Below are 27,301 nucleotides of genomic sequence, written 5' to 3' on the forward strand. Positions count from 1 at the left end.
GCAGCACTTTTCACGCTGTATTGTCTTTGCCTGATGATCGACCTCCCCATCCCAAGCAGGCCGTGAGCTCAAGAGGTCATTGTCATCACTCATCAAGCACCCGACATGTTGCTCGGCAGAGAGGGAGAACAAAATAGCAATTTCGGGTTTCGTGACGGCAGCGGGAAGGGAAGAAGACGACAGCAGTGTGACCTCTGTCCCCCCGCCCCCCGTGTCCCCCGTTACTTAGCACGAATAAACGTGGACCCTACTTTCTCTCCCTGCAGGAACCTCTTCTCCACCTCAGCTCAGGGCGGCTACACCATGCAAGTAGCTCAGGCAAAAAAAAAAAAAAAACAAAACCGCGGGGTCAGGCCCTTTGTCTTTCACTCGGTGCCGACAGCGGCAAATCCCGTGAGTTCGATATTCAAAATGCATCCACGGTCGCACCGCTTCTCACCCCCACAGCTGCCCCCTGGCCCAGGTCCGTCACCTCCTGACGGACAGCCGTGGCCACCGGGAGGAGGCGCCTCGCAGGGGTTTCAGTAACGGAGGGCCCAACCTCTGTGCCCTGGAATCCACTGCCGGCCCTCCCCACGGGCTGCCCCCTACTTATACCTGAGTGTGTTGGGGAAACTGAGGCAGACCCCTTCCTGGGACACATGGGACTCTCCCTACTGCCTTGACAATGTTCCTTAGGCTGCACGGTGGTCTCTGTACTTCTACCCAACCCTCTCTACCCCACCCCTGCCCTCCCCTCCTCTGCTTGCTCGGGGTCAAACACCTCACTCACTGGCTCCCCCAGCCCTCACAGCTCCCTCCCTTCTTTTGTGCACAGGAGCACTCATCCTACCAAAATCCTCGCCCGTGTCACCCCTTTCGTCCTACCTTGGGGTCTGCCTCTCCAAGGACCCGAACTTTCTAAACCTCCTCCTCCCCCGCTTCACCCCCGCCCCCCATAGACAAGGGCCCAGGACACTCTGGGAAAACCTAGGTCTAATCCTCTCCTCCCTCCACTCAGAGCCTTCTGTGGCTCCCAGTGTCCTCACCACGGCTCACGGGGCCCTGCATGATCTGCCCCCAGCCTTACAACCTCCTGACCTCTTCCATTCCATCCGCCCCAGTTCACCTGTCTGGTCGCCTTGGCCTGCTCGGGTTCCTCTGCCCACTTGTCACCACCCACCCCGCACGCTGCTCCCTCCGCCCGGCGCTCTCTTCCCTTAGCTGCCGACAAGCTTCTGCAGGAATGCCACCTCCTCAGGGAAGCCTGCCCTGACTACCCCAGCTAAGACTGCAAGGCCTTCCCTTCCCAGCCTTCCCTGCCCCTCTCGCTGCCTCCTGGTTCTCCTTAGCCCCATGGCGGTGACACAACACATCTGTCCCCTGCTTAGCTGTTTAAGGTGTGTCTCCCCACTAGAATATAAGCCCCACCAGGGCTGGTGCTGCGTCCTGGTGCCGAGACAGGGCTGGCACACAGCAGGTATTCGGTGATTGTGGAATAAATGGCTAGAAGGAAGAACGGAAAGGGAGGGAGGGAAGGAGGGAGGGAAGGAGGGAGGAAGGGAAGGAGGGAGGGAGGAGGACAAGGCCCAGCCCGGGTGACTCACAGCTCATGGCGAGCCTGAAGGGCTCGCTTCGTGCCCGGCTGCCCCAGTTCCAGACCTCACACTCATAGGGTCCTGTGTCGTCCCGCCGGAGGCCGTGGATGACCAGGCTCCTGTTGTCAGCCGACAGCACCAGGTGATCGCTGGGCAGGAGAGCCTGGCCCCTCAGGAGCCACAGGACTCCAGCCCCCTCATGGGGGGTCTGGCAGGTCAGGGCCACGGAGCTGGCATTTTCCACGAGATTCAGGCTTGGGGGCACAATGTGAGGCTTGGTCAGCGTTTCTGGAAACACAAAGAGACACGGGTAGGGGTCAGGGACCCCTTCCCTAGTCTGCAGCCCAGGCGGGGGCCCTTGGGGGCTTTCCAGGGATACATGTGTATGTCTTGTGTGTGTGTGTGTGTGTGCGTGTGTGAGACTGCGTGATACGGGTGCTGCGGGTGTCGTGTAACAATCGCGAGGACGTGACGGGTTTTGTATGTTTGGTGAGGGTGTGGTCTACGGACGCGTCTTGTGTGCACGTCTGTGTCTGCTGCATGTGTGTGTCGTATTTGTTGTGTGACTGTGAGGCATTGTGAGTTTGTATCGTGTACGTGGGCCTTCTGCTTGTGAATGTACGCGGCGTGTGTCACTGTGTGGTGTGGACACGCTTTGTGTATGGCTGTCGTGTGTGCCTGTAGCTACGGAGTACGTATATCGTGGTGTCAGCTGTGTGCACGTCATATGTTTCGTGTGTAGGTTATACGTTGGTTGCATTGTGTGTTATGGGTATCGTATGTAAATTGCGTGTATCGTGCACAGCTGTGCATATGTGGTTATTATTTACGTACGTGAGACTCTGTGTGTGTGAGATGTGTGAATATTGTGTGTTTGTATGGACAGAGAATCAACGCCCGCCCCTCCCCCCCAACTTTCAGAGAGAATCAAATAATGGACAACCCATAGACAGCCAACGAGGTCTCGGGGAGGACGGGTCAAGCCAGGAGCCAGGACCTTCGCTGTGGTCAGAGTCCTATTCTGCCACCAGCCACACGAGAAATCCCCGCTCCTCTGGGTCCTTCTCAGCCTCCGGGATACTGGTATAGCTCTGATTCTCAGAGGAACAAAGGAGAGGAACAGGAAGAAGCAGCTCACCAAGGACTCGAACTTTAAGAGCACCCAGGCGAAGCAGGTGGGTAGCACCGTTGGATACCAAGCACCTGTACGTCCCTTCATGTTCCCGGGACACAGCTTGGATGGTGAACGAACTCATGGTGGGAGGTGGGATGGAGTCATAGGGGAGAAACCAGGTATAGGCAGGGGGAGGATGAGACTGTGTTTCCACGGAGAAGGTCACAGTGGAGCCCTCTATCACTTCAACCACCTCCCCTCTGGATACACCAGACTCCAACTTGATTTCAAAGGGGTCAGGACCATCTGGAAGGACAAGAACAATCATAGCAGCAACAAGAGCTCAGCAATGGCTTTCTGAGAGAGACAGAGCTCAGAGGTCAATAAATATTATTATTTCTCTTCTCCCCCACCCAAGCTCTGGATCAATTACAAAGGAGATACAGGAACCCAGTGGAAATTAAATGTCAGCCTTAACCCTGGGTAAAGCAGGATTGTAAGACGTGTCTAAATGCTCTTTCCTTGCCCCTACCCAGACAAGCTTTTGTAGCACACATCTGAAGGTTAAAGAACTTAGTTTTAGGTATGTTAACTTGGAAGTTTCCAGTAGAACCAAGTAGAGACGTCACACGGTTATACGTCTGGAGTCCAAGGGTAGACGAGTCCACATTTGGATGGTATCTGAAGCGGTGAGACTGAATGAGATCACCAAGGAAGGGGGTGTCGGTGAGGGGCTGGGGAGAATGGAAAGGGACTTACAGTTCACAGTCAGGAAGGTGGGAGCACTGCTCCGGACCTGGTGGAAAGCCTGGGCTTCACATTTGTAAGTCCCAGAGTCTTCCCGCTGTACGGTGAGGATGGTGAGGGTCTTGCCATCTGTGGACAGCTGCACGCGCTCGCGGAACACCAGGGGGAGATCGTTGAAGACCCAGTGGATGGTAACGTCAGCATCCTGGGTGCTACAGCGGAAGGTCACGTTTTCCCTCTGTTCTGTGGCAGTGTCCTGGCTGATTGCAATGGTGGGTCTGGCCAGCAGTTCTGCGCGGGAAGAGAAAGAGGGAGGCAGGAGCAGAGACACAGAGGAGGGCCAAGCAAAATGTAGCCACAGAGGGACCCAGAGAGACAAGGGTGGTTCGGAATTGCCTCAAGACACATGAGCTCAATGCCTGGGCTCAAATGCTAGATCCACTGCTCATTTGGAGTGTGATTGTGGACAACCTACTTCCAATCTAAGCCTCACGAAATGGGATCGTACAGATAAAGCAGAAGGATCTGGGGCTTGACAATGGGTCAGTTAACATCAGCTGTAAGGAGAATCGGGCTGGTAACGGATGCCTGCCAGATCCCACTACCCGCTTCTTAGCCAACCTTTCCCACCCCCAGGCACGACAGCTACAATCCACCCCTTCACCCCATCCCCCAAATCAGCTGATCTGACAGGTTGTTGCCAGACCCTGGCTGGCCAATCAGATTTGTTCTATTAGGACTTTGGGCGTGGAATCTTGATGGGTGTTTTAGGTATGAAGGCAGGGATCAGAATGAGAGCCTTGTTTTCTGTGCTCGCATCTCTGAATCTACGATGAGTCTGGGGTCCCCGGGGGGGGGGGTCCCTAACATAGACAGAACGACATCCTTCTCACTTTGGATGGTGGTAAGTGGGTTGGCATCAGAGGTGAGCTGGACTGCAGCTGGCAGACTCCACATGGTCAAAAGTGAGGCTGGTGGGAAAGAGAGAAGAGGCATTCAGGGAGGGAGAGGTGGGTTGGCAGAATCCAGTTATGGTCGCCATAAATGGAGGGAGGTCAGGGTCATGGACGTGACACTTCATCCCTAGAGGCTTGACTCCTCTCCACTACTTATTGACCATGTGACTTGTGGCATGAGTTTAATCTTCTCGAGACTCAATTTGTCCAGCTGTACAACGGGCATCCCATCACCTGCATCCTAAGGTTGTCGTGAAGTGGTAATGAATACAGGTAACCTTTAATTCGGCCCCCTGAGGGTCACTGTGCTCTTTCCGATGATGCTCATTCTGACGGAGGCACGTGACCAGTCTCCTCATTCCACACTCCAGAAGGAAAGAGACGCTCGGGGAGGTGGAGTCACGTTCCAAGACCGTTATAGTGAGCGGCAGAAGACGAGACTGAACGTGGCCTGCCGGGCCCTAAACTGTGTTCTCAACACCGCGTAACTCCTGTCGGCCCAGGGATGGGCACAGAGCCTATCCCCTCACAAACCGGAACCTCTATTACCTCTGATGGGGGGAACTAACCTCTGGTACCTGCACAGACTTGCCCTCAGGGAGAGATTTCCCTAGCAAGGGGAGGCAAGGGGAACCGGGAGTTGTCCGATTTCCATTTGGCCATTCGACACAGTTTCAAGACTGGAAGAGACTGTGGGGATGAGTGGGGACCCCCCTCCCCCACCCCAGCAGCCATGCTTAGGTGCAGCTGACCTTGACGTCCCACGCCCCACCCCTCTCATCTGCCCAATCAACAGAGGCTGGCAGCCATGTTTCTCTCCAGCCCTCAATGGACCCCAGTCTGGCTCAGGCACTGCCCCATTCCCTGCTGAGTCAGCGGTGAAGGGCAGGAGCTCTTAGGATATCTGGAAGCAAATACTGATTCTGATGCGTCCTGGCTCCACGATCACGGGCACGGGGCTCTCTTTGCGAGCCCCAGTTTCTCCAACAGCAAAATGGGGAGGATAGAACCTAGTCCGTCGGGTTGTTGTGAGGTTCGATATCAGATGTCACGTGCCTAAAACGGTTCATAGGAAGTGTTCGGTCACTATTATTATTATTTCCTAAGTTTGCATTTTCTGCCTGTGGACCCAGAGCCTGACTGCCTTCCCTTGAATCCCAGCTTTGCCATTGCTTTGTTTGGCGAGTGATGTCCTCTGAGTCTCAGTTTCCCCATCTGTAAAATGGAGTAATAATAGTTCCCACTTCATAGAATTGTCATAAAAGAAATCCTGAGAGTGCAGTCATCGACGGTGGGCCTCATCATACCCATTTGAGATCAACCTCCCTCTGCAGACAGCCTTTACCTGGCCCCTTCCCTCCTGCCTCCTCCCTACAGGGTCTTGCCTTCTGCGCACAGGGGGGAAGCAAACTTTGCAGAGAAGCTGGTGACTCTCAGCCCCTCATGGGACCCCGGAGCCCCTTGCACCCTGCCAGGGTCAGCCAGAGGGAAGAGCCGGCCTCAGGGCCACACGGCAAAGCCGGGCTGAGTTTTGCACACCACCCATTGAAAAGTCATTCCTTTGCCTCCAAAATGCTTATCAAAATATTCTAGCTCAGAGACCCTTTAAGCATAAATTTCATATCCGTTCCCTGGTGTGACCTGTCTGTCCTCTCCTGTCTGTCCGCTGTGTTCCAGCTCTTTCCCTACCTCTCTCTTGCTGGGTCTCTCTCTCCACGACTCCCCAAGTCTAATTCTCTGTGTGTTTGTACACTTTCCTTCCTGTCTCTTTGTCCTCTGTCTCCCTCTCTCCTATCTGTCCCTCCCTGTTTTCCCCTCTGCTACAGTTTCTACTGTTATTTTCACTCTTTGCCTCTCTGTCCTTCTATTTCTCTCTGGGTCTCTGGTCCTGTGGTCCCAACTCCATTCCTTTCTGTATGTATGTCATTATCTCTGGTGTCTACCTTTGTCAATCTCTTTTGTATTTATCTCTCTCTTTGTATCTCTCTTTTTTGTACACACACACACACACACACACACACACACCACACACACACACACACACACACACACACACGCGCGCGCGCGCCAGCCCCATCCGCATCTGAATGGAACAGTACACTCACCTATAAGCAGGATTTCTGCCCAGTGGTGGCCCCATAAGTCAGCGAGTCCCATGGGTTCTGGCACCTGATCGACGTGCCCCAACTTGCACACACAGACACCGTCTTCACTCCAGCTCCCCCCTCCAGCTCCCTCTTCCTCCCCCTCTGCCCTGCTGCAAACTCACAGGCACTATGATGGTGACAGCAGCTCCCAGGACAGACAGGGGTGGTGGCAGGAAGGAACTTTGGACCCACCTCCACCCTCCGCCCCAGGGCTCTCTTTCCTTCCTCTGCACAGCACAGACAGCAAGAGCCCCAGAAATCCTGGGGTTTCTCCCAAGGTGGAAGAGGGGAAAGAAATCCCTACCTTTTGGCCCTGAGTCCTTTGAGAATCATGTCTCCCTCCTCCCGAGACCCCCCCCTCCCCGCCTCTTTGCCAGGACGGGGAAGCAATCCAGGGAGAAGGGGTACCAGGGAGGGAAAATAAGAGAATGTTAAGAGTTAAGGGAAACAGGAGCCAAGATAATGATAGTCAATCGTAATGATAACAAAAACAATCACGGTGGCTTCTGTTTGTGAAGACCTGAGGACAATCAGGCTCAGTGCCAAGCTCGCCACGAGCAGCCTGGAAATATTCAATGAGCTGAAATGATACTGATCATAAATAAAAAGCTGGGAGCACAGAATGAACTGGGTTGGGAGGGCCCCAGGGGGTGTCTGACCCAGCCTGGGGGTGGGGGGGAGGAGGCAAGGAGGGCTTCCTGGAAGAGGAGACATCTGAGCTGAGAACTGGGGACACAGTCAAGGTTCAACGTAGGGGAGTTACATTTTTTTTTTACTTCCCTGCGGGCAAGACAAGCTGTTGGTCTTTGAGAGCATGTAGACCAAGATTTAGTGTCACTGGGTTAGGGAATAACCATTAACGAGCATCAACTCATGTATCCATTCATTCACTTCCTTATTCATCAACAAACATGCCTTAGACTCTTCTGTGATGATCCCTGTGCTTAGTAGCGTTGGGGACACAGTAGTGGCCAAGGCATCCCCAGCCCTGCCCACATGGGCTCACAGTCCGGCAGAATAGATGAACCTGTTCCCCGTCTGTACCAACCCAGCACGGGCGGGGCTGGGTTGGGGGAGCCCGGAGGAGGCACGTGACCAGGTCTGGAGGTCAGGGAGGGCTTCCTGGAAGAGAGGCCATCAAACCTGAGACCTGGAAGATGCAGGGGTGGGTCAGGGGAGAGTCTGGCAGGCGGAGGGGCCGCATGTGGGAGGCTGCTGAGTTGGCAGCAAGGAAGGAAGTTCAGGCGGCTCCAGAAAAGAGGAAGTGAGAGGGTGGGCGGTGTAGGTGGTGGTTAAGAAAACTCTAAAGCCACGACTTAGGGCACGAGAGGCACCTTGGCATCACGGAAGATCTCAGTCACCCGGCTACCTCCGCTTGCTGCCCGCCTGGGTCTCATTCATGCCACAGGCAGTCACCAAGCATCTGCTTCAGGGAAGCACGAGGCTTAGCAAACTGGCTCTGGAGGTTCGAAACCTGGCCCCTCCACCGGCCACGGCCACGTGTTCAGCCCTGAGCTCGTCGATCCCCCGCCCTCGTGACCCCTGTCCTCCGCTGTAAGACGGGGCGGGGAGGGTTTAGCCTCTCCGCCCTCCACGCCGCAGCTGCGCCTTGCCGGGAAGGGGATGTCACCTCTGTGAGCGGGATGTCACCTCTGTGAGCTTCCGTATCCCAGCTGCAGACGGAGACAATGACTTAAGGCCGGGCAAGGGCTTGGAGCAGAGCCTGGCACAGAGCAAGCCCTCGGTGGGCGTGGGTCTCCACTGGGCGTCGGGACAGCAGCCCCTCTGTGGAAGTGCGCACCCACTCCGTCACTCGACGCCCGCACCCCGAGCACCTCCTGGGCTTGCTCTAGGTGCTCGGGACAAAATGCACAGTGCAGACAGAGACCATACGCGACAAGCACACGAAACAGGTACGTCATGCGGCATATCAGGAAGTGATTCGGCGACGGAGACAGGAAGAGTCAAGCAGGTTAGGGGATATTATTATCCCATCTCGTCGCCCACCACACCGACGCTCACGGAGGGGAGGTGACTTAGCTCTCGCCTAAAGTCACAGGGCCTATCGGGCCACAGGCTCTGATCCACCTGGCTCATCACCTCCACGTGTCCGGCCTTCCAAGGTCCGAAAGTGGCTTCTGGCCACCTCCAGCCCCGTCATCTCTGTACACGCAGATGGACGCCGGCGGCCGCATCACCCTACCGCACCCCCGGTGCCTGGGGCTCCCTGTGCTGAGCGCACCTGGTGCACCTGAGTCGGCATTCAAGGCCTCTGTCTACCCATCCTGTTCTAACCTGCAATCCACTCCTCAGCCAGGCTTCCCTCCGGATTCCGCTGCCCAGTGCCCCCCACCGCCCCGGGCCAGAGACCCTCGCCTCTCCCTCCCCTCCGCCCCACCCTAGAGGACAGAGCCACCACTGGAGTGGACTTTCCCAAATCTGCCCCTTCACACAGGGCTGGGATTTTCTCTCCCAAAATCCCCCACCCCCCCTTCCCCATGGCAGGTTCTGTGTTTTCCTGCTCCAACAAGAGAGAGGAACTTCCTGGGCCCCTCCCTGGAACACAACTTCTACTTGGTCTCTGACAGGTGCAAATAAACCCAGGGCCCTGCTTCCCCCACACCCTCACCTGCCAGACTCACGAAGGCTGGCCCCAGGCTGTGTCTTCCCAAGCATGACCTCGACTGACCTCCCAGCCCGGACTGCCTCTCTATGGCTCGCGCCCACCTTCCCTCGGCAAACATTTATTTGGGCCTACTATGTGCCAGGCACTTTTTTTTAGGTGCTTGGAGCACAGACCAGCAAATGAAACAAATACAGACCTCTGCCCTTAAAGAAATCACTTTTATGCAAGGATGGGGAGGGGCAGAGGGAGGCAGACAATGAGCAGGACACCAACGGGGCGTCTGGGTGGCTCAGTCGGTTGAGCATCTGACTTTGATTCCAGCTCAGGTCATGATCCCAGGGTCGTGGAACCGAGCCCTGCATCAGGCTCCATACTGAGCATGGAAACTGCTTAGGATTCTCTCTCTCTCTCTCTCTCTCTCTCTCTCTCTCTCTCTCTCTCTCTCTGTCTCCCTCTGCCCCTCTCCCCTGCTTGCACTCTCTAAAATAAAAATGTATAAAAAATAAATTTAGTTAGAGGGTGCCTGAGTGGCTCAGTCGTTAAGCATTCAACTTTGGCTCAGGTCATAATCTAGCTCATGGTTCATGAGTTCCAGCCCCCGTCAGGCTCTGTGCTGACACCTCAGAGCCTGGAGCCTCCCTCGGATTCTGTGTCTCCCTCCCTCTCTGCCCCTCCCCACTCACACTGTCTTCCCCTCAAGAATAAACATTAAAAAAAAAAAATTTAAATACTTAAAAAAAAAAAATTTAAATACTTAAAAAAAAAAAAAGAGCGACCCCTACAGGTAAGAGTCAGTTTGCTAGTTTAAGAACAAACTTATTTTGCATAACACGGGTTAGAAAAATCTTGCTGAGTATATAGAGGCGTGGAAGAGCCAAGAAAAGAATCCCAAGAAGAAAATAAAACCAAACTCCAACAATAAAGTCCCAGGGACTTTATTTATTGGAATGATCTTTTTCTCTTGATCTCTTTTTCTTTCTTAAATTTTGGACATTTCACCTCCAATCAATAAGCCTCAACCCTAGCTGTACATCTGTCTTGGTCTGTTTGAGCTGCTATAGCAAAACACATACCGGGAAGATTATAGACAACAGAAATTTATATCTCATGGTTCTGGCGGGTGCAGCGTGGTCAGGTTCTAGTGAGGGCCCTCTTCCTGGTTCTCACCGTGTCCTCACACGGTGGAAGGAGCTCGGGATCCCTCTGGAGCCTCTGATCCCATTCAGGAGGCTCTGTCCTCGTGACCTCATCACCTCCCGAAAGGCCCCACCTCCCAACACCATCACTCTGGGAGTTGGGATTTCAACCTATGCATTTGTGGGGGACACAAACATTCAGCCCACAGAGCAATACCTGAGACAGTGATGTCGGCGTCCACGCTGCTGTGTGAGCTGGAAATGGAGTTTGAGGCCCTGCAGGTATAGACCTCCGAGCGTGCCCTGGAGAGACTGGAAATGAAGAGGGTCTGGCCATCAGGCCCGGGGATCCCACTGATGCTCCGTATGTACCGGGCAGGGGGCTGGGAGTCAGCCAAGCAGAGCAGGGGGACGTTGGAACCAATCACTAGGGTGAAGTTGGGTCTGGTGAGGTCATGGTGGAGTGTCAGGGCCACCTGGACCGAGAGAAAAACATCCTAGTTGGGAAAAGTATGGAAAACAAGGACCACGATTCCCACCAGACCGGGCATTTAGTTCAGGGCTGAAAGTTCCACACATTGAGGGCGGTGTGCAGTCACATAACCTGGGAGTTTGCCCCGTGAATGAATGAATGAACGAATGAATGAATGAATGAATGAGTGAACTATTGCCGCCACCCCTTCACTGTGGTGTCTGGGTCCCTCACTGCCCCTAGCGAGACTTCAGCTCCGTGAGAACAGATGCTTGCCTGTTATGTCCGCCGCATTGCCTGGGCTAACGTTCAGCATAGAGCGGGAGCTCATATCGTTCAAGAGAGAAGGAGGGGAAGGAGGGGGAGAAACCTGGGTTCAAGTTCCTGCCTTTACTCCTGACACTGTGAGATCTCGGCTGAGCCCCTCCCCGTTCTCGACCTCGGTTTTGTTGTTTGTAGAAGGAAGGGTATCTTCGAGTCCTTTCAGTTCTGCAAATATTTGTGTTCTAAGGACTGGAATTTCTGCGAGATTGGAATCCTGTGGTCTACATCTGACCTCGAACTTGAGGTAGGACGAGTCTGAAAGTCCCTAATTTGTTACATAATAAAGGTTCCGTAAGTGCCTCTTAAATAACTAGATGGTGAACGAACTTGTGAGAGAATATGAGTACTTACGTGCCCGGCTTTGTTCTAAGTTCTTACGTGACCCGACTCTGCTCCTCACAAGGACCCATGGAGGTAGACACTACTGTGACTTCCACCTTTCTGATGAGGAAACTGAGGCACGGAAAGGTGACGTAGCTTGCCCAAGGTCACCAGCTCAGAAAGAGCAGAGCCTGGATTTGAATCCAGCCAGTCTGTAGAGCCCTTGCTCTATTTACACGGCCCCTGTTCTTGGTTATAAATGGTGGATGGACCAGTGGGCAGTAGAGAGGGGGGTACCCTGTGTTGCAGAGGTGGGTCTGTTATGGGGCGGGGAAACCCATACTCGCAGGCCACATCGGCACAAGGCCCTCGTGGGGTCTGGCTCCCAGGTGCCTCCTGGTCTCCCAGTGGTGGGTGCCAGAGTCATGGCGTGTGACTGTGGGAATGCGAGGCCCCGCCATCTGCTGACATCACCGGCCCCTCCCCTCCCCGAATCACCTCGACATTCAGAAACCACCAGATCATCACCTCCTTGTTTTGGGGAGACACATGTCAAATTCAAGGAGGCCATGTGCTCCACGGGAGACAGGGTTGCCACCGGGGTTGGTGGCCTTTTCTGGGGAGGAGAAAAGAGAAACTGAGGGTGATAGGGCTGAAAGGGATCTGGAGCCCCAGGAATTATCAGTGGCAGGAAATGCCTCCCTGGGGCCTTGGAAACACCCACTGCTGGCTTTGCTGGTTCCAAAGTGAGCACATCTGGCACGAGCCTCAACTGTAATGGGAACACACACACACACACACACACTCACACACATACCCAACAAGCCCTCACCCACTCCCCTGAAGAGTGGATCCCAGATCCTCTCCCCAGAAAACACACCCATGCACACATTTGCATCTAATTTCAGGTAATCATGGGCTACTCTAAGGACCGACTGCAGAGGCCGGGTGAAGACTAGATTATAAATTAGTAAAGATCTTCTTTGAAGAGAGTTTGGCAATACAGATCAAAAGCTGTGAAACAGGTATGCCTTTTGCCCTAGTGGTTCCACTTTTTATAATTATTCCTAATGAAATTATCATCACCATGTGCAAAGAAATTAGCTATAAAGATATCTGGTGCCACACAGCTTATAAAAGGGTAAACTGGAAAGGGTCTTGATTTACAATGAAGACTGTATTTTTTTTAATGTTTATTTATTTATTTTTGAGAGAGACAGTGTGCATGCAAGTGGGGGAGGGGCCGAGAGAGAGGGAGACCCAGAATCCGAAGCAGGCTCCGGGCTCCGAGCTGTCAGCACAGAGCCCGACGCGGGGCTCGAACTCACAAACCGTGAGATCATGGCCTGAGCCGAAGTCGGACGCTTAACCGACTGAGCCACCCAGGCGCCCCGTACATTCTTTTCAACCATTCATGGAACATATACCAAGATAAGCCATATCCTGGGCCATTAAACAGAACTCAACAAACTTTTTAAAAAATGGAAATCATACGGTGTGACCACAATAGACTCAAACTGGAAATAACTAACAGAAAGATAATAGCAGACTCTCCAAACATTTGGAGACTGAACAGCACATTATAAATAAGCCACGGGTCAAAGAGGGAGTCTCGGAGAAAAACAAGAAATACGTTGAACTGCATGAGAATGAAAATACTGCACGTCAAAGTTGTGGGAGCAGTGCTGAGAGGGAAACTGATGGCACCAAAAGGCCGACTTTAGGCGAGAGGGAAAGTCTTCAACAATCTAAGTTCCCGCCTCAAGAAATTAGAAAAAGAATAAATTAGGGCGCCTGGGTGGCTCAGTCGGTTAAGCGGCCGACTTTGGCTCAGGTCACGATCGCGCGGTCCGTGAGTTCGAGCCCCGCGTCGGGCTCTGTGCTGACAGCTCAGAGCCTGGAGCCTGTTTCAGATTCTGTGTCTCCCTCTCTCTGACCCTCCCCTGTTCATGCTCTGTCTCTCTCTGTCTCAAAAATAAATAAAAACGTTAAAAAAAAATTTAAAAAGAAAAAGAATAAATTAAACCCAAATCAAGAAGAAGAAAGAAAATAATAAAGAGCACAAATCAATGAAACTGAACCACAGAGAAGGTCACTGAAACAAAAAGCTGGTCCTATCAAATGATCAATAAAATTGATTAACCTCTACCATTACTAAGAAAATAAAGAGGGAACCTTCGGATTACTAATTTATCAATGTTGGGGAAGAAACAGTAAACATCATTAGGCCCTGCTACCAACAGTGGGGTGATAAGGGAACAGGACAAACAGGCCTACACCCATAAATTTAACCATGTAGAGAAAATGAACCAGTCCCTTGAAGATCACAAAGTACCATCACTAACCCAATGTGAAACAGATTATTTGAATAGCCCTATAACAGTTAAGGAAGTGGATTTTATAATTAAAAAAAAACTTTTTAAATGTCTCTTTATTTTTGAGAGAGAGAGAGAGAGAGAGAGAGAGAGAGAGACAGACACAGCATGAGCAGGGGAGGCGCAGAGAGTGAGGGAGACCCAGAATCCAAAGCAGGCTCCAGGCTCTGAGCTGTCAACACAGAGCCCAACGCGGGGCTCTAACTCACAAACCGCTAGATCGTGACCTGAACCGAAGTCAGACACTTAACCGACTGAGCCACCCAGGCGTCCCTGATTTTGTAATTTAAAATCCAGGAAAAAAGAAATCTCCAGGCCCAGAGGCTTTTGCATGAGGGTTCTACCAACTCTTTAAAGAATCAGCACCAATTTTATGCAATCTCTTCCAGAATATAGAAAAAGGAGAAATACTTCTGTATCCATTTTACGAGGCCAATATTACCCTGTTACCAAAACCAAACAAAGACAGTACAAAGAAAGGAAGTTACAGACCATATCTCCACAGGAATACAGACACAAGAATTCTTAACAAAATAGTCGCAAATAGACTTTAGAAATACGTAGAAAGAGTTGTACCCCAGCACCAAGTGGGGTTTATTCCAGGGATCCGAGACGGGTTTCATATTTGAAAACCAACTGATGTCATCCACCATATTAACAGGCTAATAAAGAAAAAAAAATCACATGGTCATATAAATTGATGCAGAAAGCATTTGAGAGGGGCGCCCAGGTGGCTCAGTGGGTTAAGTGTCCGACTTCAGCTCAAGTCACGATCTCATGGTTCGTGAGCTCAAGCCCCACGTTGGGCTCTGTGCTGACAGCTCACAGATTCTGTGACTCCCTCTCTCTCTGCCCCTCCCCTGCTCGTGCTCTCTCTCTCTCTCTCTCTCTCTCTCCCTCCGTCCCTCTCAAAAATAAAGAAAAGGAAAAGAAAAGAGCATTTGAGAAAATTCAATATTTGTTCATGATTAAAACCCTCAGAAAACTAGGAATGGAGGGGAATTTCCTCAACTTGAAAAAGAGTACACACACACACACACACACACACACACACACACTACAGCTAACATTATATTTGATGGTAGAAGAATGAATTCTTTGCTCCCAAAATTAGAAACAAGTCAGGATGTCTGGGCTCACTACTCTTATTCAACAGAGTACTGAAAGTTCTAGCCAGTGAAATAGGCAAGAAAAGGCATACATATCAGCAAAGAAGGCATAAAACCATCTCAGTCTGTGGGTGTCACAATGGTCTATGAAGAGAATCCTAAATGATATCCAAAAACCAAAACCTAAATATTCCTACAACCAACAAGTGAGTTCAGTAAGGTCTCCAGATACAAGATCAACACACAGAATTCAACTGCATTCCTATGTACCAGCAACAAAAACATGCAAACAGAAATTTTAAATGCAACATAGCTTACACGTTTCCTTTACTCATTTATCCGTCAAAGGACACTGAGGTTTGTTTCCATGTCTTGGGCACCGTAAATAACGCTGCAGTGCACATAGGAGGTGCCGGTATCTTTCTCGGTTCGTGTTTTTGTTTCCTTTGGATAAACACCCAGAAGTCGAGCAGGATATGTACAACACGAGCCTGGGATATCCTATGCCAGAAAGGAAGGAAGTGCTTTTGAAAAATGGGCATGTCACAAGGAAGATCAAAGAGGCTCTCACTGGCCACATCTGGAAGAATTTAAGCACCAAAATATTAAGTACAGTGATGAGTTTTAAACCATTGAAAAAGAAATTTATGAGCACATAGTGATGAGAGATAGACAGATGGTTGATAGATAATGGGCGGATGGATAATAGAAAGATGGGTGGATAGACAGTAGGTAGATGACAGAGTGATACCTGAGTAGATGATAGAGGGCATACAGGTAGATGGCAGATAATAGACGACAGATGCGAAAGAGAGAGAGAGAGAGAGAGAGAGAGAGGAAGGGAGGGAGGGAGGGAGGGAGGGAGGGAGGGAAGGCGGGAGGGAGGAAGTGTGGAAGAAGGAAAGGAGGAAAGGAAGAAAGAAAATAGAGGACAGGAACGAGAGGTGGAGGAGGGATCTTGCTTACGGAAGAATCCCATTTCTGACTGCTCAGTGCTGAGAGTGTTGGACTCAGGAAATCGTCATTTGCAAGACCTCCAAAGCAAGAACCATCAGTGGACGCTCAGCCTCAGAGGAAGTTTTGGTGAGTAGGATACGGCCTTCATGTGTCTGTCCACACAATGCTTATTTATTCCAAGGGAGGAAAGAGAAAACAGTAACCATTTTGACTCGGTGGTCAAAATGACATCGCCCACGGTGGACAGATGGGACACTGTGCCCCGTCCCCAGATGCCACGCCCCCAAGAAGGACACAACCTCACACATGCAGTATGCTGGCCAGGAGTGCCTAATTACGAGGAAACATCAGACAAACACAAAATGAGAAATGTTCTCTTTTGTAAAGGGGGAGGTATAGTCCTTAAAAAAGTCACTGTTTGGGGCGCCTGGGTGGCGCAGTCGGTTAAGCGTCCGACTTCAGCCAGGTCACGATCTCGCGGTCCGTGAGTTCGAGCCCCGCGTCAGGCTCTGGGCTGATGGCTCGGAGCCTGGAGCCTGTTTCCGATTCTGTGTCTCCCTCTCTCTCTGCCCCTCCCCCGTTCATGCTCTGTCTCCCTCTGTCCCGAAAATAAAATAAAAAACGTTGGAAAAAAAAAAAAAGTCACTGTTGTTGAAGATAAAGAGAGGCTGTGGGAAAGTCCCAGGTTATAGGAGGCTAAAGAGACAGGACACAAAACAGCTCCCGACTACAGACTGGGTCCTGAACTGGATGGGGGGGGGGGGGGGATATGTTATAAAGGACTTTTTATCGCAGTGACTGAGAGTTGGAACATGGATTGGCAATTTGCTAAAAGCAGTGCATCACTGTGTATTCACGAAGTCCACAGTCGTTTATGTAAGAGCATCCCTGTTCTTAGGGAATGCACCCTCCAGGTATCTGGGGGTAGAGAGTCGTGATGTTTGTGTCTTACTCTCACATGGGGGCTGGGGATGGGGAGAGACAGAGAGCACAGAATGATAAAGAGTCAATAGTGACAATAGACGAATCTGGCTAAGGGGGATGTGATGGTTCTTTGTACCCCTTTGACGATTTTTGCCACAATTTGAAATCTGAAATTATTCCAAAAGAAAGTCTTTAAAAATTCCGTGCCAGAAAAGACCAAAGCGCCTTCAGAACAAGGCTTCTCCCTACACTCTCCACAGCCGTGCCTGGGAGTGTTCACTTCCCACATCCCTGACAACACTAAGTGGCATCACACTTTTAAAAAACGTAACAGGGGCGCCTGGGTGGCTCGGTCGGTTGAGCGTCCGACTTTGGCTCAAGTCATGAGCTCAAAGTTCATGAGTTTGAGCCCCACGTTGGGTTCTCTGCTGACAGTGCAGAGCCTGCTTCAAATCCTTGGTCTCCCTTTCTCTCTCTCTGCCCCATTCATTCATTCATTCATTCATTCTCTCTCTCTCAAAAATAACCAAACATTTAAAAAGTAAAAATAAATGAAATAAAAGTAAGGGTCTGGGTAACCTGGGTGGTGGCTGTTCCTCAGAACCACTTGTAGGAGATGAGATTCTGAGGGAGCCCCGGACAGACAGGCTGACGTCGTTCCCCTCGGTGGCCCAGGGAGGAATGGAGGCCACGGCCAGCTGGGCAGACACCTGCTTGCTGCAGGAGCCCGTGAAGCAGGCAGAGGGAGGAGGCAAGGGGCACTACCACGGGGGCCACTTGGCAGCATTCCAACACTGGAATTAGCCCCTTTTAGGCTCTCGCTCATGGGAGCTCAACAAGGGGAGAGGAAAGGGCAGGTGCAAAGGCCCTGAGGCAGGAGTGAGAGTGTTGGTTTAAGAGAACAGTAGAAAGATCGGTGTGGCTGGAGTTGAGTGAGTGAAAAGGAAGAGAGGTAGGAGATAAGGTCAGAGGTAAGGCAGGCACACCACACAGGTGCTATTGGCATTTTTGGGAAGGGGAAGGAGAAGGAGGGGAAGAAGGGGAAGGAGAGGGAGGAGGAGAATTATGTACAGGTATATAAAATATATAAATATATATAAAAATCATATGTATATGATTATTATGATTATTATGATTATTAACAGTTATTTGTCCTGTGGGGCTCTCCTAGGCATTGCAAGTAGTTTAGCAAGTCTGACCCTCCACTACCCTAGAAGGTCCCTCTAGGCTTTGAGACGAGAACATCCCCACATTGCCAATTACCCCACACACTGCCCCCCACTAGGGGGCAGTATTGGCCGTGGTTGGGACCAATTCACGGCCGCTCTCGTAGGCCATTTTAAGGATTGTGTTCTTAAGAGTGTTCCGGAACCACTGGAGGCTTTGGGGCGAAGGGATGACGTTAAATGATCATTCTGGCTGCACAGCGAATGGGTTTTGCAGTCCAAGGACACAGTGGCCACACTGCTCAGCTCGGAGGAGCGGGCTGCGATGCGCATACAGGTAACACCCGCAGGGTCCCCGCTACACACACAGTTACACGCGGCAAACCCGGGGCAAAGCAGAAGCAAGGCGGTCCGGAGGTGGCCGCAACAGTCCAGGCGCGAGGGCGGTGACTTGAACCGAAGTGGTTGCAATAACGAAACCGACAAATGGGGACATTGGCCATCCTGAAGCCGAGAGTATTTGCTGGCGGATCAGATCGGGGGGCGCAAGCGAGGAGGCTCTGGGTTCAGGGGCAGGAGCACCTGAACCAACGGGGGTGCCATTCCCTACGATGTGAAGGCGTGGGGCGGGGCGCACAGGGCCGGGGAAGAAAATCAGGAAACGTGAGCACGTAGCTGTTACCCGCACGCCGGAGCCATTCCAGAAGTTCCGTCCGCAGGGACCCTCTAAGGGACCAGCCATGTTTTCCTGAGGCCCCCATGGTCTTTCTGCCTCCTCCCAGGTGGAGTCTAGACCTAGAGGAAAAGCAGGAGCGTCTGAGAAGCGCCCACACACACCGCTGCAGGGTCCTTGGTTTCTCATCGCCCCCAAAGAGAGCCCATCAGTCCTGTCCCTCTGTGTCCCGCCCCCGTTCAGCCCAGACTGCCCCGTCAGGGACAGAAGTGCCCCCAGGGTCTTGGAGGTGAGCCTGGGAAGAGGGCCCGAGGCTTAGGGCGGGGTCCACCGGCACCAGGCTGGGGTCTCACCAATTCCGCAGGTTCCTCCAGAGGCTGCAGTGACCCAGCTACCCGGCCAGAAAGAACAGCCCGGCCCTGCTTTTGTCGATGAGGAGCGTGGCCTTGGGCCCCTCGGCAGGGGCGGGGGCAGCCTCCATGTGCCCCGGAGGTCCTCCGTGCCACCCGAGGTGCCTGGCACACAGCGTTGGCCCCAAGTGGAGTCACGGGCTACGGACCCGAGCCTGGGCTCCGGGCTAGTTTTTGCTAGGCACCTGCAGCCTGGTATGAAGGTGTTGACATCAGCCTCCAAGGCCACGGATGGGAGTTTAGCGGAACAAGCGATAGAGAACAAGAGGAAAAGTAAAGGCGGCTTCTTCTCCGCCTCAGATTCTGCCTCGCAGGCAGTTTCCAAAGGCCAGCTGGGGTCCAAAGGCCTAGGGGTGGACGAGGAAGCCACAAGGACACTCGAGTCACCTCGATGCTTGGTTTCTGACGCCGGCGGGCTGCTTGGCAAATGGATGGACGGGCAGAGAGGGTCAACAAAGACATGTCACCGGGTCAGCATGGGAGAAAACAAAGTGTGAAAAACAGTGGTCTAGAATTTTTATGTTTTTGTTTGATTGTTTGTTTTTTTTTTTTTATTTTTGAGAGAGAGTACAAGTGAGGGAGGGGCAGAGTGAGGGGGAGAGAGAGAGAATCCCAAAGTGGGGCCCAAGCTCACCCGATAAGGGGCTCGAACTCACAAACCGTGAGACTATGACCTGAGCCTAAGTCAGCTGCTTAACCAACTGAGCTACCCGGGCGCCCCAGCCGAATTTTTAAATGACAGCAGCTAGCGCTGGCAAGGGCGAGTGCACGCCAGTGCAAGCTTTCTAAGCAGGATGTGTCAAAGGACATAAAAATGTGCCTTCTCTTTGACCTCACAATTCCTCTTGTATTTATCTTAAGACAATCATTAGTAATACATGAGGGTATTTACCTCGGGGCAAATCGTGCAAGTGTTGTTCATGGGATCGTTTGGTCTGGGATCAAAAAGACAGGTCAGAATTACCTAAGTCAAGAGACTAACAGTGCAACGGCTGGAGCCCCAGCAGCCACTTTGAGCAACGAGGAGACCTATGGAAGGAGGCCATGCCTGGTACAATGAAAGACGTACACAGAAGGTGCTTGGATCTCTGGGGACCATGAAGCCGCAAGACCAGACTGTGATTTCTTTACCAGTTAGCTATCGCTGTGTCACAAACCCCCCTAAAGCTTAGCGGCTTCAAGAGAGAGACACAGGTAGTATACAAGTTCTCTTGAGACATGGGCTCAGGGTTAGCACTTTATTATTTCTACCTCATTCTGTTAACCAAAGCAAGTCAGGAGGCCAGCCCAGACTCAGGGAGGGGGGGCAGGAAAATGATTCTACCTCTTGATGGAAGAAGCTGTAAGTCATGGTACAGGGGGTGTGGATACAGCGAGTGGAGAAGTGGGGTCACTGCTGCCATGAAACTACCACAAATTACATTCCATGAGAGAGAACTACATGCTCTATTAATAAAAGCACTGCTATTCTGAATTTCTGTTTCATGCCCCGGAACCAAATCCCTACTTGGTATAAAGAGCATGGCAGACAGAAGAGTATAAGCAAAGGCCCTGTGGTGGGAGGAGCATGAAAACTTCAAACAACCGAAGTAAGTGAGGTTGGGGGTGCCAGGGGCAAGAGGATCCAGTCAGGGAGCCACTTCCCACCAGCACCACGTTTCCTCGTCCTCCTGTGGCCTACCCACACATCTGGCGACAGTCACTCTCTCCTGGGGCAGGTTCTGGCTCAGCCCACTTTGTCAGGCACATGCTGAGGGCTGGATTTGATTCCGTGGGCATTAAGGATGAAGACAGGGTCGCGAGCTTTCAGAATTCCCATCTACCCTGTCTCTCTGAAAGCTTCGCGAGAGCAGGTAGGAACAGGGGCACGGGAGACTTACCCTGGAGCTTCTTTTTAAAAAAAAAATTTTTTTTAATGTTGATTTAATTTTGAGAGAGAGAGAAAGAGGCAGAGAGAGAGAGGGAGACACAGAATCCGAAACAGGCTCCAGGCTCCGAGCTGTCAGCACAGAGCCCGACGCGGGGCTCGAACCCACGGACCGTGAGATGGTGACCTGAGCCGAAGTTGGACGCTCAACCGACTGAGCCACCCAGGCGCCCCTACAATGCGCATCTTTATGTTCCTTTGGGCTGCGAGAACATTCCTGTGGGAGTATATACCCGAGAGGATAATTGCTGGGTCCTGGGGGCTGCACATGCTTGGTCTGCCCAAGTCATACCACGTTGTCCTACAGAATCGCTGTTGCCGTCCACATTCCCGCCAACGCTGTCTGAGGCTCCCCCGACTCTGTCCCCACGGACACTTGGCATCATCCAGCCCGCTCGGTCTTCCTGGCCCCAGGGAGCGGGGCCTGAAGTTCAGCCGCGTGTGCGAGATGAAGATAACCCCTCCCCGCATCTCCGCTTCGCCAAGTGAACCCAGAAGCCCAAAGACAAGAGGCCCGGGCAGCCAGGAAGAGGGCCGGGAGGCCAGGAAGAGCCCTCAATTCTGGATGGCGGCACACTGACCCGATTGACGGCTTTTGCTGTGAACGTCTGTGCGCTGGTCCTCACTGTAGTCCCAGAGGGTATCTGTCCGCTCATTCCGCCGGTCAACTCACATACACTGGGCAGCTACCACGGGCCGGGCGCTGTTCCAGGTACTGCGGCCACGACGGCAGACAAAGCAGACAAGGCCCTGCTCCCAGGGCGCTGACGCTCCAATGGGGCTCCATTCACACCGCCCAGGATGTGCATTCTAAGCAGAAGATGGCAGGACCGGGACAGGCTGAAAAGGAGCTGCCTCGAGTTCCCCTGACTTCCTGCAGTGACCCCTTCAAGCTCTCACTCTTCATATATCTTCTGAGGGTGATAAAGAGAAGGGGGGCTGGAGTAAACAGGGGTCCTTGGACCGGCCAGTGGGCCCCTTCCTCATGCCCCTGGGAGCCCCCGGGTCCTCCGGCCCAGCATCAGCCTCCCGTGCAGGACAGAGGAGAGGAAGGTACAGAGGTTCATCTACAGAGACACTTCCACAGCTTTCAAGCTCCCTCCCCTGGATGCCGCACCCCTCCCCAAGCCCCGCTGTGCACCTGCTGACCCTGTCAGCAATAATCGGCACCGGACTTACCTTCTCAGGTGAGAAAACACAGCGGCCCTGAGCCGGAGGGGAAGTCAGAGGAGAGAGGATTTTAATTCTGCCCAGGGGAAGGGGGTGCAGAATACGGGGCTTCCCGCGACAAGGGGCTAAAATCCCAAATCTCTGCTCTAGTGTTGAAGGCCTCCGTGATATGACCCACACCCGCCTTTCCACCATTAATGTCCATCCTCCCACCGCCTCCCTGCCACACACACACACACACACACACACACACACACACACACACACAGGGAGCCCCATTCTCTTGTTCCTCACTCAACCTTACCACCTCCTTGCCCCAGATCTACATGCAACGAGGGGGGGGGGCGGCTGAAGATGGTGCTCGCTGACCCCCCACGGGAGAAGTTTTGAGCTTGGCATTCAAGGTCTCTACAAACAGGCCTCTGCCTCCCTTCTCACCACTAGCTTCCACACACCCAGAAAAGAATTCTGAGCTCTTGTCCCCCACATGCTACCCTTGCACGCCATTCTGCCAGGCCCAGAGCAGTGGAGGGCTGGCCTGTGGAGCAGGGAAAGCTCTTTGGTTCCCCCCCACACCCAGATGAGTAAGCTCTAAAGCCTTCAGCTTGGCATTCAAGGCTTCTATGATCGGGTCTCTGCCGACCTGTCCGCCCTTAGTCTCCACCAGCATAAAGAGAACTCAGAAATGTGGTTCACCCATTTCTATCCTCATCCTGTCCAGGGATTCCCCCAGCCTCCCCGCGGAGATGAGAGCCCAGCCCTCGTTTCGGGAAAGGGAAGCCATGGCTACCTGGCCCCTCGTGAAGCCCAGGAAATAGCCCACGGTGGTGACCAGAACCACACCAACCATCACTCCAAGTACAATGCCAGCAATGCCCCCTCCCCAGGGATGGGTGGTCCGTAGAATGCCCTGGCCACTCTCCGCCGAGGCTTCTGTGGAGACGGGGGCGGGGGAGAGTGCCCAAAGATTTCCCAGTCCTAATCCCCGGAACCTGTGACTGTTCCTTTACGTGGTAAAAAGATAGTTTGCAGCTACGACGAAGTTAAGGGGTCTTGAGATGGGGCGATTGGCCTGGGTTACCCAGCTGGACCCTAAAGGCGAGTGTGCTTAGGAGGAGGCAACAGAGGGAGATTCGACAGAAGAGAACAGGGCCACGTGGTAGGAGCAGACAGAAGCAGAGGGAAACGGGGTCAGAGATGGTGCCATGATGCTGGCTTTGAAGACGAAGAACCAAGGAATGCAGTTCTAGAAGCTGGGAAAGATGAGGGAACACATTCTCCCCTACAGCTTCCCAGGGGAGCAAAGTCCCGCCAATATCTTGACTTCTGCCCCCGACAGACTGATTTTGGACTCCTAACCTCCGGAAGTATATAAGGATACATTTGTGCTGTTGTAAGTCACCACATTTGTGGCAATTGTTTACAGGAGCCACAGGATAACAATCCAGAGGCCCAACACCTCCATGAACCACCCATTCACCCTGGATTTCAACTGCCGTGTCAACCGAGCATCATTAATCTAGAGTGCCCCCCCCACCCCACCCCCCACCCGGAGCCCAGGAAGAGTGAGCTCATTGATTACAGCATACTCGTGGAATTGAAGTTAGTCTGTCCGAACTGAGGCCAGAACCGTGTGTGATCAGCACCTGGCCAGACCCCGCTAGGACGGACTGAATAAAGGAAGCGAGAGATGTCAGCAGTCTGGCTTCTGGAAACAGGGGGCTCTGAACACGCTGGGTTCAAAGAACACATTGGAAATACTTCCAAGTAAGGACCCTGGGCTTAAATTCCGGCTCAGCCACTTTCTAGCTGAGTGATCTTTAGCAAATTACTAGACGTCTCTGAGCCTCCTCCTCATCTAATAAGTGGAGACAACAGCAAAGGTTGATCATGAGCTTATTAGGGTATTAAAATGGCTGCAAATTCTTTGTCACTCCTTCCACGGAGAGGATGAGACTGAGACCCCTGCCTGGAATCTGGGCTGGCTTGGGGCTGCTTTGGCAATAGCGTAAGACAGTGACTCATGACTTTCCTGGTGAGGTCATGAGAGGTCACGTGGCTGCCAAATGCCTTCATTTCCTGTTGCTGCCGTAACGAATTTCCACAAACTTAGCAGCTTAAGAGAACACAAATGTATTATCTGACAGTTCTGCAAATCAGAAATCTAACATGACTTAACACAGCCACATCCCTCTGGGCTCCAGGGGAGAATCCATGCCCTTGCTTTTTCCAGCTTCTAGAGGCACCTGCGTTCCTTAGATTAGCTCACGCCCCCCCCCGCCCCCCCTCCCCCCCCCCCCCCACCACCGTGCTCCAACCTCCCTTCCATCACCATATCTCCTCCTCTGACTCTGGTCCTCCCGCTTCCCTCTTATAAGAACTCCTAGGATTACTAAGGGCCCATCCAAATAATCCAGGTGGATCACTCCATCTCAAGATCCTTAACTCAATTACGTCGGCAAAGTCCCTCTTGCCACGGGAGCTAACATATTCACCAGTTCGAGGGATTAGGATGTGGACATCTCTGGCAGGACACTACTCGGCCTGCCACAGTTGGATAGACATCCCCTCTCTGTGCCTCAGTCTCCTCATCCTTCAAATGGGGATTAACAGTAGTACTCATCTCTGAGGTTCTTGTGCGGATTAAGTAAGATCACGGGCCTGGCGATAGGAAGGGCTCAAAAGCATTAGCTGTTGTCTTAGTTTAGAATCTCCCAGAAGAGGACTCTCGAGACTTCCTAGTTAATTTCGGAAGCTCAAGGAACAGTGATGGGGGGGGGGGGGGGCGACACAGAGCAGGGAGGACGGATTATAAGGGGGGGCCACTATGCCAGCTGCCACAGCTAGTAACCAGAGCTCAAGCCTATAGGAAAGCAGGGCAGGTGCACACCCAAGGTGCAAGGGCACTGGGGTATTTTTGCTCCAATTTCTCTCAGTCATTGCCTGAGTGCTGTTCCCACAGGGTATTAGTCCTGAGGCACTCCCAATTTGGCCCATGCAGGGAGAGCGGCCTTCAGAGTGGCCAGAAAATAGCCCACAGGCACCAAGATGCATGTTGGAAGTCTACTAGAACACCATGGAACATCCAAGGGATGTGGGCAGGGCTCTGAGAGCGCCCCCTGCAGCTCTTTTTATTATTATACCCAGCTACATGGGACAAGAATTCACATAAGCTGTGTGGAGTGATCCTGCGGTCGTGGAGGAGGGGGGTCACATCCACCTGGGGTTGCTAAGGGCACAGTCCCCCAACTCTTAGTGCCTGCCAAGGCCACTGAGCCTCCAGAGGTATGGGATCCCCAAAGAGAGCTGCGAGCTTTTGTGCCACGGGTTATCCCCGCCTCATCCCCTTGACCATAATGCATGAATTACGCATCAGCAGGCAGTGGCCAAAGCAAGTCGGGGCCCCCAAGGAGGCAGAACCGCCAATGCCTCCCTAGCCTCAAGAGGCCAGAAACTCTGATGTCAGATTGTTCAAGTGGAAAGGGATTTATTGTCAGAAGACCAAAAGGCGACTCCAAATCAAAGGCAGGACAAGGCTGGATCTCATGGACCTGAGCAGCCAGGGCCCCCCTACCCTCAGGGCAGCTTCTGTCCCTTCCCTGAAGTCAGACGAACCCCTACACACCCCACACACCGCATGGCCTCCCTCACCCTATTTCCTCATCTTGTTCTCACACACAAGAGCGATAATACTGTCTCCTTCCCATGGAAACGCTGCCGGGTCCACAGCCTGGCTTTGTGTGTGCTGTTCCATGCATGGTTTATGTATTACATATGGACAGACTATGTATTACATACGTCATATATAACGCTTATCACAATCATCTTCTCCCTGGCAAACTCTCTCCACCAAGGCGAGAAAATGGCTACCGTAGGCCCCTGACTTCATGCTTCCAAGTGAGCTACCTGCCGGAGGGCCCCTGACTCTCGTTTCAAATCCCAGTGACCGGGCCTCCCAGTTGAAGCCTGCTGGTGCCAGTCTTGGACATCCCAAGGCCTTTTTTCTAGAAAGTTCATGGAAATGGAATCAGACATTATGTGGTCTTTTGTGTTCAGCTTCTGATACTCAGCCTCGTGAGTCTGAGACTCATCCCAGCTGCCGTGTGGATCGAGAGTTCATCCTTTTTTATTGCCAAATGGTGTTCCACCGCGGGGATGTTCCACAATTTGCTTCTCCACTCACCTTTTAATGGACAATAGGATTATTTCTAGCTGGGGCTGTGATAGGGTCCCCTCCCTGAGGAAAGAAAAAAAAACCTCAAGGCAACCTGGCTATATGGGTACTGACAACGTCCCTCATGACCTTGTAACATGAGACCACTTACTTAATCAGGCTGCATGTTTGTGCATTACCACATGTGGGAGACAAAGAAGTAAAAAATGTATAAAAAACTATGCCACGTGGTGTTTGGGGCTCAGCTCTTTGGATACGAACCCAACTGAGCAGTGCCAGCAGGAATGAAGTTGCTTCCTGGAAAGAAAAGCCTCCGTGTCACGACTCTCTGTGCAAGAATCCTGCTACATTACTTGGGGGCTCATCCGGGATTCGGAGACGGCGCGCTTGATCCGCAGGAGACTAGCCCTCCCGGTGCACCAGGGCGAGGACCCCGTGTGCACCAATGGAACCCGTGAGGCCCAGGAACCAGTTCAGAGACTGGTAAGAACCCAGGTTCGTTTAGGCAGACCTGCCCATAAGAGTCAGAAAGGGAGCCTGATCACCTCCCAGTCCTAATTCCACAAGGGATGAGGAACAAAGCTACAACTCTAAGGTGTTGGGCACGGGGTGCTGGGCAGCAGGTTGGAGTTGCCGTGTGACTGTGTATGTGGACTTGTCTCTCATTCATTTCCTGGGTCAATGACTAGGATAATCAGAGCCAACTGTCTCTGGTTACTCTACCTCAGAACGGGGACTTTAAGGAATATTCCCAAGCAGGTGCTGAAACTCCTTTGTTTCGGGGAAATTCCCTGTCTTCTCTGGACTGACAGGGACTGCCTAACTCCACTAGTGGAGAACAAAACAAAACAAAACAACAACAACAACAACAACAACAAAAGCCTGGAGTCTGCTCCTCTGTCTGAGCTGACAATATTTAAAACTGGGAATTCTCTTTCGCTGCCTTCTGCTGGCACTGCGCCCCTTCTGCCTGCCCTTCCCCGCCTCCTGTTTCTG

At 52.4% G+C, this 27,301-nt stretch overlaps 1 protein-coding gene across 3 annotated transcripts in view; it reads right to left on the minus strand.

Annotated features, from left to right (window-relative positions):
• Window positions 1-27,301, minus strand: part of CEACAM20 (CEA cell adhesion molecule 20) — a 68,563-nt gene that overhangs the window by 12,101 nt on the left and 29,161 nt on the right. For 2 of the 3 annotated variants that reach the window (XM_019434529.2, XM_053905458.1), the window contains exons 2-6: window positions 10,521-10,779; window positions 4,332-4,409; window positions 3,451-3,729; window positions 2,716-2,997; window positions 1,587-1,865 (exon numbers count right to left, since the gene is read on the minus strand). In XM_019434529.2, the coding sequence (XP_019290074.2) occupies window positions 1,587-1,865; window positions 2,716-2,997; window positions 3,451-3,729; window positions 4,332-4,409; window positions 10,521-10,779 (1,177 nt within the window). Of the gene's footprint in view, window positions 1-1,586; window positions 1,866-2,715; window positions 2,998-3,450; window positions 3,730-4,331; window positions 4,410-6,499; window positions 6,678-10,520; window positions 10,780-27,301 lie in introns of those variants that run through there. The other variant, XM_019434528.2, reaches the window with a different exon arrangement.

Source organism: Panthera pardus, unplaced genomic scaffold (assembly GCF_024362965.1).
Source record: "Panthera pardus isolate Hobbes unplaced genomic scaffold, ASM2436296v1 HiC_scaffold_18, whole genome shotgun sequence".
Taxonomy (NCBI): Eukaryota; Metazoa; Chordata; class Mammalia; order Carnivora; family Felidae; genus Panthera; species Panthera pardus.